The sequence below is a fragment of the Staurois parvus genome, unplaced genomic scaffold, assembly GCF_062004578.1.
Source record: "Staurois parvus isolate SC_StPar_1 unplaced genomic scaffold, SC_StPar_1.0 ptg000388l, whole genome shotgun sequence".
Classification (NCBI taxonomy): Eukaryota; Metazoa; Chordata; class Amphibia; order Anura; family Ranidae; genus Staurois; species Staurois parvus.
Genome location: NW_028318184.1, coordinates 3,009,906 through 3,026,057, shown reverse-complemented (window position 1 = coordinate 3,026,057; position 16,152 = coordinate 3,009,906). Strand labels below are relative to the sequence as shown.

Sequence of the window (16,152 nt, the reverse complement as noted above, 5' to 3'; positions counted from 1 at the left end):
AATGGCTCCTGCACACGCAAATGTCCATCTGTCTCCTTCTGATTATGGCCAACCTATGAGAAGACTTGTTTCCAACATACAAGGTACAGGGGAGAACTGGCATATTTAACCTTAGGGCAGATGTGAAAGCAGCTCCTTTTCTATTGTAGGCAAACTTATCCCATACTCAAAAAATTTAGCTGGGATGCTTGACCATCACACTTATGGCCGAAAGGCAATCTGACCATCACATTTGCTTGTTGGTCAGGATAATATTCCACCATTCCAAAACCATAGACATTAAAATTAATTTGCCCCCCCTTATTTGTGGCTAGACATTCCACTAGGCAGGAGAACATTTGTGAGATCAAGTGTTGATGTTGGACGGGAAGACTTGTCGCACAATTGGTCTACGTTCACACTAGCCTCCACTCTGTGGGCTGGTTTCGGGTGCTGGAATTGATGCAATTCCTGCACCCTCAACCACTCTCAGCCACCTTGTGCTTCTCTTGCAGGATGCGGGGGGAACCCCCATGCATCTCATCCTGCAGCGTGATTGCTGCATGATCACGGGTGCAGGAACGGCACAGAAGCCGTATAGTCAAAAGACCATGTGGTTTCCATGCAGATGCTGTTCAGAAAAGGAGCATGCACCTTTTCCTTGTGTAAACCACAGGCACAGCAGCCCATTCAAATGAATGATCCACTCTAGTGTGAACCGGCCTTAGCATCCCAATTCATCGTCAAAATGTCAGGATTCTGAGCATACCATTTGAGTCAAGCCATTTCTTTATGTAGGTAGCTTTGTGCACAGAGGCACAATCATGTTAAAATGGAAAAGGACATTTCTCAAACTGTCTCCACAAAGTTGGAAGCATAAAAATGTCTAAAATGTCTTTTTATGCTCTAGCATTAACTGTACCCTTTAGAAACATCTGAACTCGATAATATAAAGGATTGTCTACACTCCCTTGGCCAGGTAAAGTATAAAGCTCAGGTACTTTCTGTTGCGCAGAGGCAGATATACTTTTACTGTGCATAAGGACATTTTTATGAAGATTAAATATTATATTGATATCAGCACCAATAAAACATGCTGTAGCTGACCAGGTGGTTTTGTTCATGAGTTGTAGGGTATTATTTCTGAAGCACCTCTACGGGGGTACTATTTCCCAATTTATAGATGGGAGAAGACAGTTTGATTCTGACATCATTTTTTTTTATTCCTTAGAACTTCTGGATGACAACTTAGATGATGATATTGAATGTGCAAAGAAAATTGCTCAACAAGCTAAGGGTCTTACACCTTGGTAAGTGACGGAGTGCTGATTACAATGGAAGAGACAACACATTGGCAATACTTATTATAAATGTTACTGTGGAGAGGGATTGGAAAGACACCTACAGTAGCTTTAAACAGCTCAGAATTAATTCCTTCTTGCTATTATTACCCGTATTTGCTTGTCTAGAGATTTACCTGCAGAAGGAAGCTCACAGTGGCATCAACAGCAGCTGTTAGGCATGCCTGCTAGATAATGCACACTTCCAGACCAGGCCTTTTCTGGCACTTTTTGTTTACAAATCAAATCATGTTTTTTTTTTTTCCAGAAAATTACTTAGAATCCCCAAACAGTATATATTTTTTTAAAAGCAGGGGCCCTAGAGAATAAATTGGGTTTTGTCATTTTTTATGTCGCACGGTATTTGCACAGCAGTTTTTCCAACACAATGTATTGGGAAAAAATATGCTTCTTTGAATATTAATGCAAAAAAACACAATATATAACCCAATTTTATTGTAAAATATGTTATGCTGAGTAAATAGATACCAAACATGTCACACTTTAAAATTGTGCACTCCCGTGCAATGCCAACAAACAACATACATATTACTATCCATAGGTGAAGTTTTAAAAGCTTTTACAGGTTACCACTTTAGATTTACAGAGGAGGTCTGGTACTATAATTACTGCTCATGACCTGACATTCACGGTGATACAGTGCCTTGAAAAAGTATTCATACCCCTTGAAATTTTCCACATTTTGTCATGTTACAACTGAAAACATAAATGTATTTTATTGGAATTTTATGTGATAGACCAACACAAAGTGGCACATAATTGTGAAGTGGAAGGAAAATGATAAATGGTTTTCTTACAAATAAATATCTGAAAAGTCTGGCGTTCATTTGTATTCAGCCCCCTTTACTCTGATACCCCTAACTAAAATCTAGTGGAACCAATTGCTTTCAGAAGTCACCTAATTAGTAAATAGAGTCCACCTGTGTGTAATTTAATCTGAGTATAAATACAACTGTTCTGTGAAGCCCTCAGAAGTTTGTTAGAGAACATTAGTGAACAAACAGCATCATGAAGGCCAAGGAACACACCGGTAAGGTCAGGGATAAAGTTGTGGAGAAGTTATAAAAAAATATCCCAAGCTTTGAAAATCTCATGGAGCACTGTTCAATCCATCATCCGAAAATGGAAAGAGTATGGCACAAGTGCAAACCTACCAAGATATGGCCGTCCACCTAAAATGACAGGCTGGGCAAGGAGAGCATTAATCAGAGAAGCAGCCAAGAGGCCCATGGTAACTCTGGAGGAGCTGCAGAGATCCACAGCTCGGGTGGGAGAATCTGTCCACAGGACAACTATTAGTCATGCACTCCACAAATCTGGCATTTATGGAAGAGTGGCAAGAAGAAATCCATTGTTGAAAGAAAGCCATAAGAAGTCCCATTTGCAGTTTGTGAGAAGTCATGTGGGGGACACAGCAAACATGTGTAAGAAGGTGCTCTGGTCAGATGAGACCAAAATTGAACTTTTTGACCTAAAAGCTAAACGTTATGTGCCGGAAAACTAACACTGCACATCACCCTGAACACACCATCTCCACTGTGAAACATGGTGGTGCCAGCATCATGTTGTGGGGATGCTTTTCTTCAGCAGGGACAAGGAAGCTGGTCAGAGTTGATGGGAAGATGGATGAAGCCAAACACAGGGCAATCTTAGAAGAAAACCTGTTAGAGTCTGCAAAAGACTTGAGACTGGGGCGGAGGTTCACCTTCCAGCAGGACAACGATCCTAAACATACAGCCAGAGCTACAATGGAATGGTTTAGATCAAAGCATATTCATGTGTTAGAATTACCCAGTCAAAGTCCAGACCTAAATCCAATTGAGAATCTGTAGCAAGACTTGACAATTGCTGTTCACAGTCGCTCTCCATCCAATCTGACAGAGCTTGAGCTATTTTTCAAAGAAGAATGGGCAAAAATGTCCCTCTCTAGATGTGCAAAGCTGGTAGAGACATCCCCAAAAAGACTTGCAGCTGTAATTGCAGCGAAAGGTGGTTCTACAAGGTATTGACTCAGGAGGGCTGAATACAAATGCACGCCACACTTTTCACATATTCATTTGTAAAAAATGTTGAAAATCATTTATCATTTTCCTTCCAATTCACAATTATGTGCCACTTTGTGTTGGTCTATCACACAAAATCCTAATAAAATACATTTATATTTTTGGTTGTAACATGACAAAATGTGGAAAATTCCAAGGGGTATGAATACTTTTTCAAGGCACTGTACCTCATGTGTAGGACAATCCCTCTTTGCATGCATGCTTTCATGACCGAAGCGTGCTTTCACATTTGCAGGCAAGCACAGGGGGACAGGGGAACATTGATTTTTTTTATTTTTACACTGTTGCTTAAATTTTTTTTTCGATCAGTTTTTTTGCTGTCACAAGGAATGTAAACATCCTTGTGACAGCAATAAGCATGTGACAGGTACTCTTTATGGAGGGATCTGGGGTTTATGAGACCCCAAATCCCTCCTCTGCCATTAAAAGCATTTAAAGCCCCAAGATTGGTGTTTTCGAATGCTGCTGATTTTTAAAAAATGGTGCCATTGACATCCGAGTAAACCAGAAGTGATGTCAGGTCATTGATTCCGGATTACCATAGCAGAGAAACGATCAAAGCCGATCCTAGATTTGTTTGGCTCTCCGACCAACTGGTGCTTCTGGTGGGATGGGAGAGCCTGAGCAAACTGCGGAAGGCGGTGGTGGTGCATTCCTTCCCACTGCTTGTAATAGCAATCGAGCGGAAAGTTATCCGCTTTGATTGCTATTAGAAGAGAGCCGACTGTTGACTCTAAAAACCTGTAACGGGGTAATGCCTGATGTAGCTGCAGGCATCATCCCAGTACAACCATCCAAAGTCCAGGAATGTATGGTCCGGAAGTGATGAATAGCTTTGCCCTTTCATGTAACTCTGTGTAGTGATTGAACAAAAGAGGGCACCAAAGGTTCATTATATACAGGTTACAAAAGTAAGTTTTTCCATATTTCTACCCTGATAGGCAGCAAAATGATTTATTGAAACATGTCTAACATTTCGGGACATATTCAGAGAACAGTGAATGAGACTTTCACCAAGCATTCACTAGTGGCAAATCAATCACTAATGTAAAACACAAGTACTCAGAAGATTAGCATGCATTGACTGGTGAATGGCAGGTTGACTGCTTAATAAATATGTCCCTTAAAGTGGAACTCAGAACTTTCTTTTAGTTAGATAGCAGGTTTCTTCTTGGTGAGAGGAAATATCTCTCTGATGGGGATGCACACAATTCAGACCACCTGACAAGGTCTCAGATACACCCAATTGCAAATATACACCAATCAGCTATAACATTATGATGACTGACAGGTAAAGTGAATAACATTGATTATCTCATTACAATGGCATCTGAAAGTGGGTGGGATAAATTAGGCAAGTGAACATGTTGTCCTTGAAGTTGATGTGTTGAAAGAAGAATAAAATGGACAAGGGTAAGGATTTGAGTGACTTTGACAAGGGCCAAATTGTAACGGCTAGAAGACTGGGTCAGAATAACAAAACTGCAGCTCTTGTGGTTTGTTCCCGGTCCGCAATGGCCAAGACCTACCATATGGGATCCAAGGAAGGAAAAACTGTGAACCAGCAGCAAGGCCAATTCTTATTGATGCACGTTGAAAATGAAGGCTGCCCTTGTGGTCCGATCCAATAGAGTAACGAGCTCAAATTACTGAAAATGTTACTGCTGGTTTATATAGAAAGAAGACAGAATGCGCAATGCACTTCAGTTTGTTATTTATGAGGCTGCGTAGCCACTGACCAATCAGGGTGCCTATGCTGACCCATGTCCACAGCCAAAAGTGCCTACAATGGGCAGATGAGCATCAGAACTGGACAACGGAGCAATGGAAGAAGATGGCCTGGTGGGATAAATCATGTTTTCTTTTACCTCATGTGGCTGGTTGGGTGCATGTGCATTGTTTACCTGGGGAAGAGATGGCATCAGGATGAACTATGGAAAGAAGGCAAGTTGATGGAGGCAGAAATCACAGCATACCTTCAGAGGTCTAGTAGAGTCCATGCCTTGACAGGTCAGGGATGTTTTGGTGGCAAAAGGGCACTTACTCAATATTAGGTGGGTGTTATATGATATGGTGGGTGGTCATAATATTATGGTTGATTGGTGTATATTCTATCTGTGACCCCCTTCAGAGTTATCTTCATTAATTTTTTTTGTCTGGGACATCCATAGAGGACATGTCACTGGAACCAGACGGTAGGGACAATATTAGAATAATAACTAAAGGAGGGATTACAAAATCCAATATACAAAACTAATTTTTTAATCAAACATAGATTTTTTTTAAATCTAAATCAGCATTTTATATTTTTTGTATAATTTACATTAATTTTTACCTTTCTGGTACGGTTTGTGTTTTGTTCATTTTTTTTCCCCAAGTCCTTATAAAGATAGGCCAGGATTTCTGTAGCACCTCAAGAGTGAAAATTAAAAGTATTACCAATACCCATTGGTGACTGGTTCTCTTTTAAACAGATTCTGGCAATAAGAAAAGAAATGTAAATGAGATGGCAACAAAGTTCAGAGTGATTAAAGAATGATGGATACGTTTATAATTTATATGTATTTCTGACTTGCAGGCATGGCTGGACTAAACATTGCAGAGGACGAAACTTGAGACAGTATACTTCTGGATGTTGAAAACAATAAATGGGTGTTCAGTTTTTAAACACACCAAGAAGAACAGAATTCTTTGCATGAAAAAAAATGCATGCTTTCTAAAGTTTCAGCTTAGCAAATTGAAATATATGCATTCATTATACTAAATAAAATCTGGTGGAGAAAACATGCTTCATTCTTCTTAACCACATGCTGTATATAAAATGACATTACCTTACGTGAGCATTCCATTAAGACTTAAATCTGTGTGAGAAAATTCCTTGCATGTGTAGCACTACTCCCACAGGTGCCGCTTGGTAATTTGGGTTCTCTGTTGTGCACCTTGATTCCAAAAACAACCTCAGCCCCTCTGACACACCTTTTTGATTGAAAGTTACTGCAAGCACTTATAAGAACACAAGTACAGGTACCTTTAACTTGGCTGTGAATTAGCACCAGGAAATAGACACAAGATTGTTTAGTGGTAAATGAACTCAATGCATTGGTAAAAAAATAGAAATTGGTAGAAAAAATGGTGGTTTGAGCATAAATAAGCACATAGGTAGGTTCAGGCACAATCTGCTAGACCACGGGTGTCAAACTGGCTCCCCTCCAGCTGTTGCCAAACTACAAGTCCCATGAGGCATTGCAAGACTGACAGTTACAAGCATGACTCCCAAAGGCAGGGGTATGATGGGACTTGTAGTTTCACAACAGCTGGAGGGCCGCCAGTTAGACAGTATAATCGCTAGGCCAAGGTAACTTGGAATAGAGTTCTGTACCACTAGATTGGAATTAACTCAATAATCGGCAAAGTCAGCAATAAACAATGCATTTAACCCATAATTGCGATATGAATAATAGTATTATAACTAGTCTAGAGTGCGCTGTACGAGAGTGGCTAGGATATCGTGCAATGTCCCCTGAGAGGCACCTCGTAGCAGAAGCAATTGGTGAAGGTCTCTGTGTAGCAGCCATAACTGGCTAGCATTAGGGCCTAGTTGTACCATTAGTGCACATGAAAATTGATCCAGAGGAACAGTTGATCCAGAGGAAGGCAAAAAAAACGCAGCAAAGCATGAACCATTTTTGCTCCTGCAAAAAATTCCTTCCTGATCCCCTGAGAGGTAATCGGATATTCCCTGGATCAACTTTACCTATAAATGTTAGTATCCAGTTATATTATGTGTATCCAAGAAAGAATCCAGGCCTTTTTTAAAGCAATCCACTGAGCTGGCCAGAAACAACTCTTGAGGGAGTCTATTCAACATTTTCCCAGCTCTTACTATGAAGAAACCTTTCCATATTTGGAGATTAAATTTCTTTTCCTCCAGACGTAAAGAGTGCCAAAGTGTCCTCTGTGATGATCTCAGAGTGAATAGCTCTACACCAAGTTCACTATATGAACCACTGATGTATTTATTCATGTTGATCATACCCCCCCTTAATCTCCTCTTCTCAAGAGAGAATAAATTCAGTTCCTCTAATCTTTCTTTATAGCTGATCTCCTCCATGCCTCTTATCACTTTGGTTTGGTTGCCCTTCTCTGTACTTTCTCCAGTTCCCCAGTGTTCTTTTTGTGAATTGGTGCCCAAAACTGAACTGCATATTCCAGATGAGGTTTTACTAATGATTTGTACCGGGGTAATATGATATCTCTCTCTCTGGAGTCTATACCTCTTTTATTTTTATTAAGCTTGTGATCTACCAGAACTCCCAGATCCTTCTCCACCATTGATTCCCCCAGTTGTACCCCCCCCTCCCCTAGTATATATGATGCATGCATATTCTTAGCTTGGTGTCATCTGCAAAGACTGAAATGGGATTTTTAATCTCAGACCCTATATTGTTTATAAATATATTAAAAAGTAAGGGTCCCAACACTGAACCTTGGGGTACACCACTGACACCCCTAGACCATTCAGAGTATGAATCATTTAACACTACTCTCTGAATACCATCTTTTAGACAGTTTTCTATCCATTTACATACAGATTATTCTAAGCCTGTAGACTTTAACTTACACATAAGCAGTGTGTGGGAAACTGAGTCAAACGCTTTTGCAAATTCCAAGTATACCACGTCCACTGCCACCCCTCTGTCCAAGGTTTTGCTCACCTCCTCATAAAAAGAAATAAAATTTGTTTGACAACTTCTGTCTTTCATGAATCCATGCTGTCTGTGGCTTAAAATATTTTTTTCCAGCGAGAACTCATCTATGTGACCCCTTTTTAAATATAGGCACCTCATTGGCCTTATGCCAATCCAGTGGTATAATGCCAGTCATTAAAGAGTCTCTAAATATTAGAAACAATTGCTTTGAAATGACAGAGCTCAATTCTTTAAGGACTCGTAGGTGTATGCCATCCGGTCTAAGTGTGCTATTCACCTTTATTCTATCTAAATATTTCTGGATCGTATCAGTTGTGAGCCAGTGTGGATCATCTGGAGCTGTGTCAATACCATGCCCATTATGGACAAGAGCTCCCCCATGCCCTTTTTGTATACACAGAGCTGAAGAAGGTTGCCTTCTTTGTCCCCAGTCACCCACTCTAGATTATTTTGTAAAGGGCCTACATGCTTGGACTGGACCTTTTACTATTAATATATTTGAAGAATAGTTTTAGGACATTTTTGCACTTTTTTCCATCCTTGTTTGTCAATCTCTCTAACTTGAAGTGTTACTAAACCTAGGACCCTGCACTCACTATAATATATATACTGTACCTAGGTGGATGGTGCATATGTCCCTCACCGACTCTAAGTGTGAGCTTTGGCTGTACATCTTTAACATTTCCTTTTCTTGCTATATGATCTTAAATATACTATACATCTATCACATATATCCCATGAACTACATAGAAAGTTGGAACTGGAACAGACATTGACAACTTGTGATGCAGCCACTGTATATATTACTGGAGGGGGATGCTGTGATATAACAGCACTCTATAGTCACATGATACCAACTTTCTCACAGCCCCCAAACATCCAGATTTTTATATATACACAAGGTCATTGTAGTAGACATTCCACATTGGGTGGACAATCAGAATACTTTGCCCTGAGATATAGATAGGATATGTGGGGTTGGAGTGTGATACTTCAGAGGGGCAGAGGACAGGGCTGGAACAAGGGGTGGGCTGGAGAGGTAGCTGCCCCAGGAGCAGAGAAGCTAGGGGGGATAAAAATAGATTCAGCGTGGTACACCTATTCTATGGCATGTATGAACAGTGAGTAAGGGGGGAGGGTGCAATTCTGGCTCCTTCTCTTGGGCACTAAACGACCCTGTCCCGGTAATGGCAGAGGAACACCTAGGAATGGACAGAGGTCCCACTCCATATATACTGAAAAACAGAACTGGGGCTGGTTGCAGCTAAGCAGCTGACTAAAGGGCCTACATCCAAAGGTGACATCAGCCAAGGCCGGAACATCTATCTGGTAAATATTCAGCAACCTATGAACTGAGGACCAGGTAGTAGCCTTGTAAATAAGGCAAAAAGATGACCAATACTGACAAGCCCTAAATAAAAAATGCTCTAAAAGGGAAAGGCGGAACCTTATTCTGAAGCCTGTATGCTTGAATGAGCCAGCTAGAGATGGTGGAACAAAATGTAGGCAGTCTCGAGCAGGGATCTCCAGGAATGACAAAGAGTAAGTCTGTCTAAGAGACGAGGTGGCAAAGAGACATGAACAGCCCCCACTGCATCCAAGGGAGGGAAATCTCCTAGGATGTCTGGAGGCAGGACAGAGAGATAGAAGTATGATGTCCTGGTCAAGGTGAAGGTAAGAAGAGACCACCTTAGGAATAAGGGATGCCCTAGACCTTAAGACAACCCTACCCTTATGTAGAACAAGGAAAGTTCCTTATAGGAGAAGGCTTCCAACCCAGAGGCATCCCTCACAGAAATGACCGCAATGAGGAAGATCACTGGGTGGGCAAGAGTAGAAAGGGGGAACCCTTGATAGGTTCAAATGGCAGTCTTTAGATTGCCAACAGTACCAGGTTGAGGTCTCACAGGTGTGCATACAGGGGGAACTATGTGAGCAACTCCCTAAACAAATGCCTTCATCAAAGAATGAGAAGCAACCAGCCGCTGGATGGGATCACTAGGGCTGAGATCTGGCCTACGATAGTAGTTAAGATTTTGGACCAGATTAGGAGAACGTCAAACCACATCTCATAGAGTACTTCTTAGTATTCGGTCTCCTTGCCTTACACCATGTAAAGTTTCCATGTATGATGGTACACCTTGCTAGAGGGGAATTTCCTAGCCTATAGAATTGTATAAAGATCCACATTTCCTTAGCCCTGAACTTCAACAGCCAAGCCACCAAAACCAGCGACTGTGAGGTAGGTTGGTAAACCAGTCCTTGGGGCAGAAGGTTAGGGCAATCTGGGTGAGCTCACAGAGAGTCTGACAGGAATATGATGAGGCCCAAGTAATACAGTCTCCTGAGCCAGACGGATGCAACAAGGACCACTGGGATGCCCTCCCTCTCGATTCTACTGAGGGAGGAACTTCAAAGAAGAAAAAGCGCAGATCATGTTGAATTAATCCCATGAAATTACGGGAGCATCTACTGCCAGTGCCAGATTATCTCTGACTCTGCAGACAAACTTTCTCAGTTTGCTGTTATACTTTGACAAATAAGGAGCAACATCTGGAGTTCCCCACCTGCAACGGAGGTCTTGAAATGCCTCTGGGTGAAGAGACCACTCTCCGGAGTCCAGACACTAACACCCAGGAAAATCTCCAGCCAACTGACCACGCCTGGATGGTGTATGGCACACGGGGTAAGAACAAGATATTTCCTCCCCTCAGCCAAAATCTGATTGGCTTCAGGCCAGGTGACCCTTCAAAAGAAAGGTTCAAAGATCAGGGCACATTACAGGTCAGATATACTAAGATAGTTATTTAAGAGGTTATTAAATAAATTTGCGTGTCACCCAATGTATGGTCTCCATTCAGTAGCCAAAAGAGGCATACAAAAAAGGAGGGTTGTGAAAAGAGATTCACAGAAAAGCGGCTACATAATGAACAGAACGTGACACTCAGGAAATAATTTCCAAAAATTATGCTTTATTACACATATATAAATATGACATATGGGCATTCGCCCTGGTTTACCATCACCTCAGTATGAGACAATACACACAGACCTAAAACCATTTAAAATGACACCAGAGCCGGTCTAAATGTGTGTGCAGCAGGGAAAATGGCTACATGAGTCTAGTGTCCCTGTAGCACAAACACATAGGTGAACACTTCCCTAGGGAGGTGTATCCAAAAATTATGCCATGGGCATACCAAAATAGAGGATATAAGGGATTAAGCAGTAACCATAATGGCAAATCCCTATCAAGGAATCCAAAAATTATGCTATAATGTGTATATCACATGTATGCAATGGAGCAAGCACAATATGCGTCAAAAAGGAGAGTAGCAGGCCTCAGGCCTGTATGAAGGAAGACATAAATGTCAAATATATTATACAATACATTCCTGTGCCGGCACAAGTGGTTGGGGCCCATTCATCTATAATATAGATAGCTGTTTCCTAGAGCTCTTAGATGGGAATATGCCCCATTTATTTCCAGGATGGAGGAAAAGATGCACACAGCAGCACTCTGCTTGAAATGGTTTCTTCACCACTACACGTGGACTATACACCACTTTTTGTAGGAAAAGACAAGACACATCCCAAAGACTCTTCTGCCTGTTGAAATATATATGGTGGTATATCTTGTTTCCTATACAAAGCACCATGATGTCCCCATCCTGTAGTGAAACAAACAATATGTGGGAAGTCACTGACAGAGCTAACACTCTATGGAAGATATATAGGTCATGTAGATCACAGAGGACCATATATCTAATGTCCTGTAACGATCCACTCACCACCTGTGCTATGGATAACGGGAATGAAAGAGAAGTCCTTCATAGGTACTGCCATACAGGGCCAAGGCGGCCAAGGAACCACCGCTGACATCCGCCGATATACCGCGGGTTCCAGCCCCTTCTCGGCGCTTGTGCTGCTTAAGCTTGCCTCATGGCTTGTGAAGATGGCTTCCTCCTTATGGGTCAGCGTGCGTTCCACCTAGTGCGCATGACCGGAAGTGACGTATCTGACGTATGACGTCAACGCGTTTCGCCGATGGGCGTATCTCACTCAGCTTCGTCAGGACCAATGAAACAACCGCATTTCAATTGCCTATTTATAGTGGGTAGAGACCCACCCATTTATGCAAAACATCAACCTGCAGTTATTCCCAATGGAAGAAAGAAAGGGCTAAATACTTAGCACAGCTGCTGGTCATTGTTGAATATAATTAAAAAGATAGACATCCGGAGACAACAGAAAGGAGAGAGATTATAGCATAATTTTTGGATTCCTTGATAGGGATTTGCCATTATGGTTACTGCTTAATCCCTTATATCCTCTATTTTGGTATGCCCATGGCATAATTTTTGGATACACCTCCCTAGGGAAGTGTTCACCTATGTGTTTGTGCTACAGGGACACTAGACTCATGTAGCCATTTTCCCTGCTGCACACACATTTAGACCGGCTCTGGTGTCATTTTAAATGGTTTTAGGTCTGTGTGTATTGTCTCATACTGAGGTGATGGTAAACCAGGGCGAATGCCCATATGTCATATTTATATATGTGTAATAAAGCATAATTTTTGGAAATTATTTCCTGAGTGTCACGTTCTGTTCATTATGTAGCCGCTTTTCTGTGAATCTCTTTTCACAACCCTCCTTTTTTGTACACATTACAGGTCAGGCCTGCGTCTTACTCACAGAGGAGTCCAAGTACAGCTTTGAAGGCCAAAGATCGGACGATCCAGAAACTATATCCATGAACACTCTTGGCTCTGCAATAAACAAAGAATCTTGCTAGTAGAAAAATGTCTTCATAAAAAAGTGAAATAGTGATTCTTTGCTCCAAAGGAGAAGAGATAACAAGTCACTAGCAAAAAACTGAGGCATGCTAGGAGTGGGAGGGGTTACCTTGCCTTACTGACACTTTTTTGTTTTTGGGCTTCCTTTCATACGCTTGTTCTGCAGAAGTACATGTAATATTTTTGTATGCCAGTGTATTAATTGGCTTCAGATCAGGTTTTTCCAGTATCTGGTTATCAACCCTGCTCTCCACCTTTTTCTGCTTCAAGATCTCCAATTTTCACAATGTCTTCTTTTTACATCTGAAGGCCATCATATCTCAAAGAGTTGCTTCCCTTATAGTTTCTTCTGTGCTGCTGACATTTGGGTACACACTTATGACTTGCTTGCTTATTTCTTATTCAAAGTATAAATTTCTCTTACTTTGAAATTTTAAATGATAACCAAAATGCTCAGATTAACTATTTTGTACTTAGTTCAATCTGCATTTTTCCACTTCTCATATTTTTTGTGTGTTCCATCCTTTTCGTTATTTCTCTGAGTTTCCACTTTAGCTAAATGAAAACTCATAGAAATGTAATGAGCAGTACAGACACTTATCAAAAGATGATAATATGTACAGTTATGTCTTTGCTGGACTGTATTTTGTGTGAATTAGCAATTTTAATAGAATGGCATAGTGGAGACTTGTATTTCTTTGCATTGATTTTTTTTGGAATATTTTTTCAATTCTACATTCTATTTCCAACAGTCAAGCTAGAGAATCAGTTCTATAGGATTGTCCATTTTGGAAAGGACTGCTTGTTCAGGAGAAACATGTCTAAAGCTGACTCAAGAGATCAAGTTCAGATGACCTCCTTGTGAATCAATACGTGGACCTAAACCTGGTAGAGGATCTTTTATAAGGTCCTGACTGTCCTCATCATGCTTTTTCTCATGTATCAGAATATCCTGAAAGTAGAGACCCTTATCTCTCCTGGCTACTTGGATAAATACGAAAGGGATCATGTTACTACTCTACCTAATTTTAAAAAACAATATTTCTAGGTTATGCTGCACCTCTATGAGTGCAAAATTCTAGTAGCTGAACTTCAGATTGCTGCCTGAAACTTAAAAATAGTTTTTATTTTAATAGGTATCAGGGCTGTCAGGGCTTTAACAGGGTGATGACTGTCGCTTCCAGGAATTTCAAAATAAATTATGGGCTCCCCTGGACTTGAATGATGTTGTAATTATCTAAGTAAATTCCTCTTATTATTATATTACTTTTGAGTTGTTGAATTGTTGCACTCCATCCACATATGTGAATGATTGTGAAATGCACAGGAACCGCACACATCAAGGGCACAGCTTGTTTAGACTGGCACCACATCCAAACAGTTATATTAAACAAAGAGAAAATAGGATAAAAGGATTTTCAGGTGTCGGGCATAACTCCAGTAAAAGATGAATGCACAACTTTAAAATGTTTATTAACACCATTATACATTAAAAGTTTATATACCAATAAAACACTTGGATCAAATCAACTGTATAAATGTCCCAAAGGAGGCGCTATCCTGCTAGGCCACTAATGGCAATATCTCTATTAGTACAAATATAATCATTAAAATGAAAATTGTGAGATGTAAAAGGGCCAAATGCAGGATGAGAGTCACGTGTCGTAACAGTGTTTTCACTGTTTGGTAGCTTCATCAGGAGCCCATATATATGACCATAACTTTGTTTATGTAGCACCATATCCAAATATGGGAAAGCCAGGGTCGCCCCGGATAGGAGAAAACATAGCAATGTGTAGACAGCACAATGGAGCCCCTTTTGGGTGGCTAATGCCACTCATTTAATGGGTAAAAAGACTATGCACTCTGGAAAATGAGACCTCCTTTTGTATAAACTGGACCGGATAAGATATGCTTAAAATCAAAAAGGATGCATAAATCTGCCAGTCCCCAATGGAATGTACCGATCACAACTCAGCCTACAGTGGCTCTGGTTTATCGATTTCATGTCCCTTGGACTAGATATTTTTTCTTAGTGTGCAGATGCGCATCATGGAGATATTACTTGTAAACAATATCTAGGCATAGAGAAAATGATGCTTATCCCCCTCCCCCCACATTTGCTGTTCATTTTTTTCATATCTATATTTAATTGGTTGGATTTAGATGTGAACAAATAATTGTGTCTGGTGATCATTTTGGAAAAATGTTTCCTTTTTTTCTAATAAAAATAAATGAATAAAAAAAATATTTATGCTGTCATCTCTTTTGATTATACTGGCATAATTATTAAAATCAAAATATGGTATTCTAATAATTTTTACACGGATGTGAAAACAGGTTTTTTTATTGTAAAGTTCAACATAGAAGCCTCTAGTACAGCTATTCTCAACCAGGGTTCTTTGGAACTGTAGGGTACCTCCAGAGCAGCTTTTCACAACCAGGGTGCCCAGGCACCCTGGGGTGCCTTAAGGTTTCTTCATGGGTACCTTGGCAAAATGTCTAAAAATTGTCCACAACATGTATACAAGCCAGTGGGTAGAACAAGCCTTCCTTTTAGTTACACAACGCCACAGGTTTTCATTGTGCACCATTATGACCTTCTAGCCACCAGCATCCTGACAACCAATGACACCATCAGTTGATAGGGAGGATGTTAGCTGCCTGCACAGCATCCTAGTTTGTCCCTCCCCTGCCCCTCTCCATCAGTGCTGGGGTCACATTAACTCCCTGAAGGAGGAAAACTGAGGGAGAAGAGAAACACTGGGATACTAGTCAGTACCAGTGTGCAAAAGTGTATTTGCTTTGGAAGAATAAATCACCTCTAATATTGGGCGTCCTACATGTGTGGATGTTGCTGTGTTATATAAAGCTATTAGAAAGGGGTGCCCTTTTAAAATTATGGACAGTCTAGAGGCACCCCATTTTAGAATGGGGTGCCTCCAGACTGTTCATAATTTTAAAGGTTGCCTCGGAACTGTCCATAATTTTAAAGGTTGCCTCGGAACTGTCCATAATTTTAAAAGGTGCCTTGACTGAAAAAAGGATGAGAAACACTGCTCTAAAGTTTACACTGCCTCTGATTGACTGTCTTTATGATGTTGGTTGCATAGTCCAAGGACCAACACCACTTGTCATGCTAGCTGAATTACACCAACAATCTTTTTAGCTGTCTGTAAAGGGGTATTCTGACCACCACAATAAGGTAGATATTCTAAAGAAAGGTAAAACGGTGCAACCTA

At 40.7% G+C, this 16,152-nt stretch overlaps 1 protein-coding gene across 2 annotated transcripts in view; it reads left to right on the top strand.

Moving 5' to 3' along the window:
• Nucleotides 1-6,187, top strand: part of LOC149455798 (lysozyme C-like) — an 87,093-nt gene extending 80,906 nt beyond the window's left edge. For both annotated transcript variants that reach the window (XM_089685885.1, XM_089685886.1), the window contains exons 4-5: nt 1,211-1,289; nt 5,982-6,187. In XM_089685885.1, the coding sequence (XP_089542011.1) occupies nt 1,211-1,289; nt 5,982-6,042 (140 nt within the window). In that variant the 3' untranslated portion in view covers nt 6,043-6,187. The remainder of the gene's footprint in view (nt 1-1,210; nt 1,290-5,981) is intronic.
• The last annotated feature ends 9,965 nt before the right edge of the window (nt 6,188-16,152 follow it).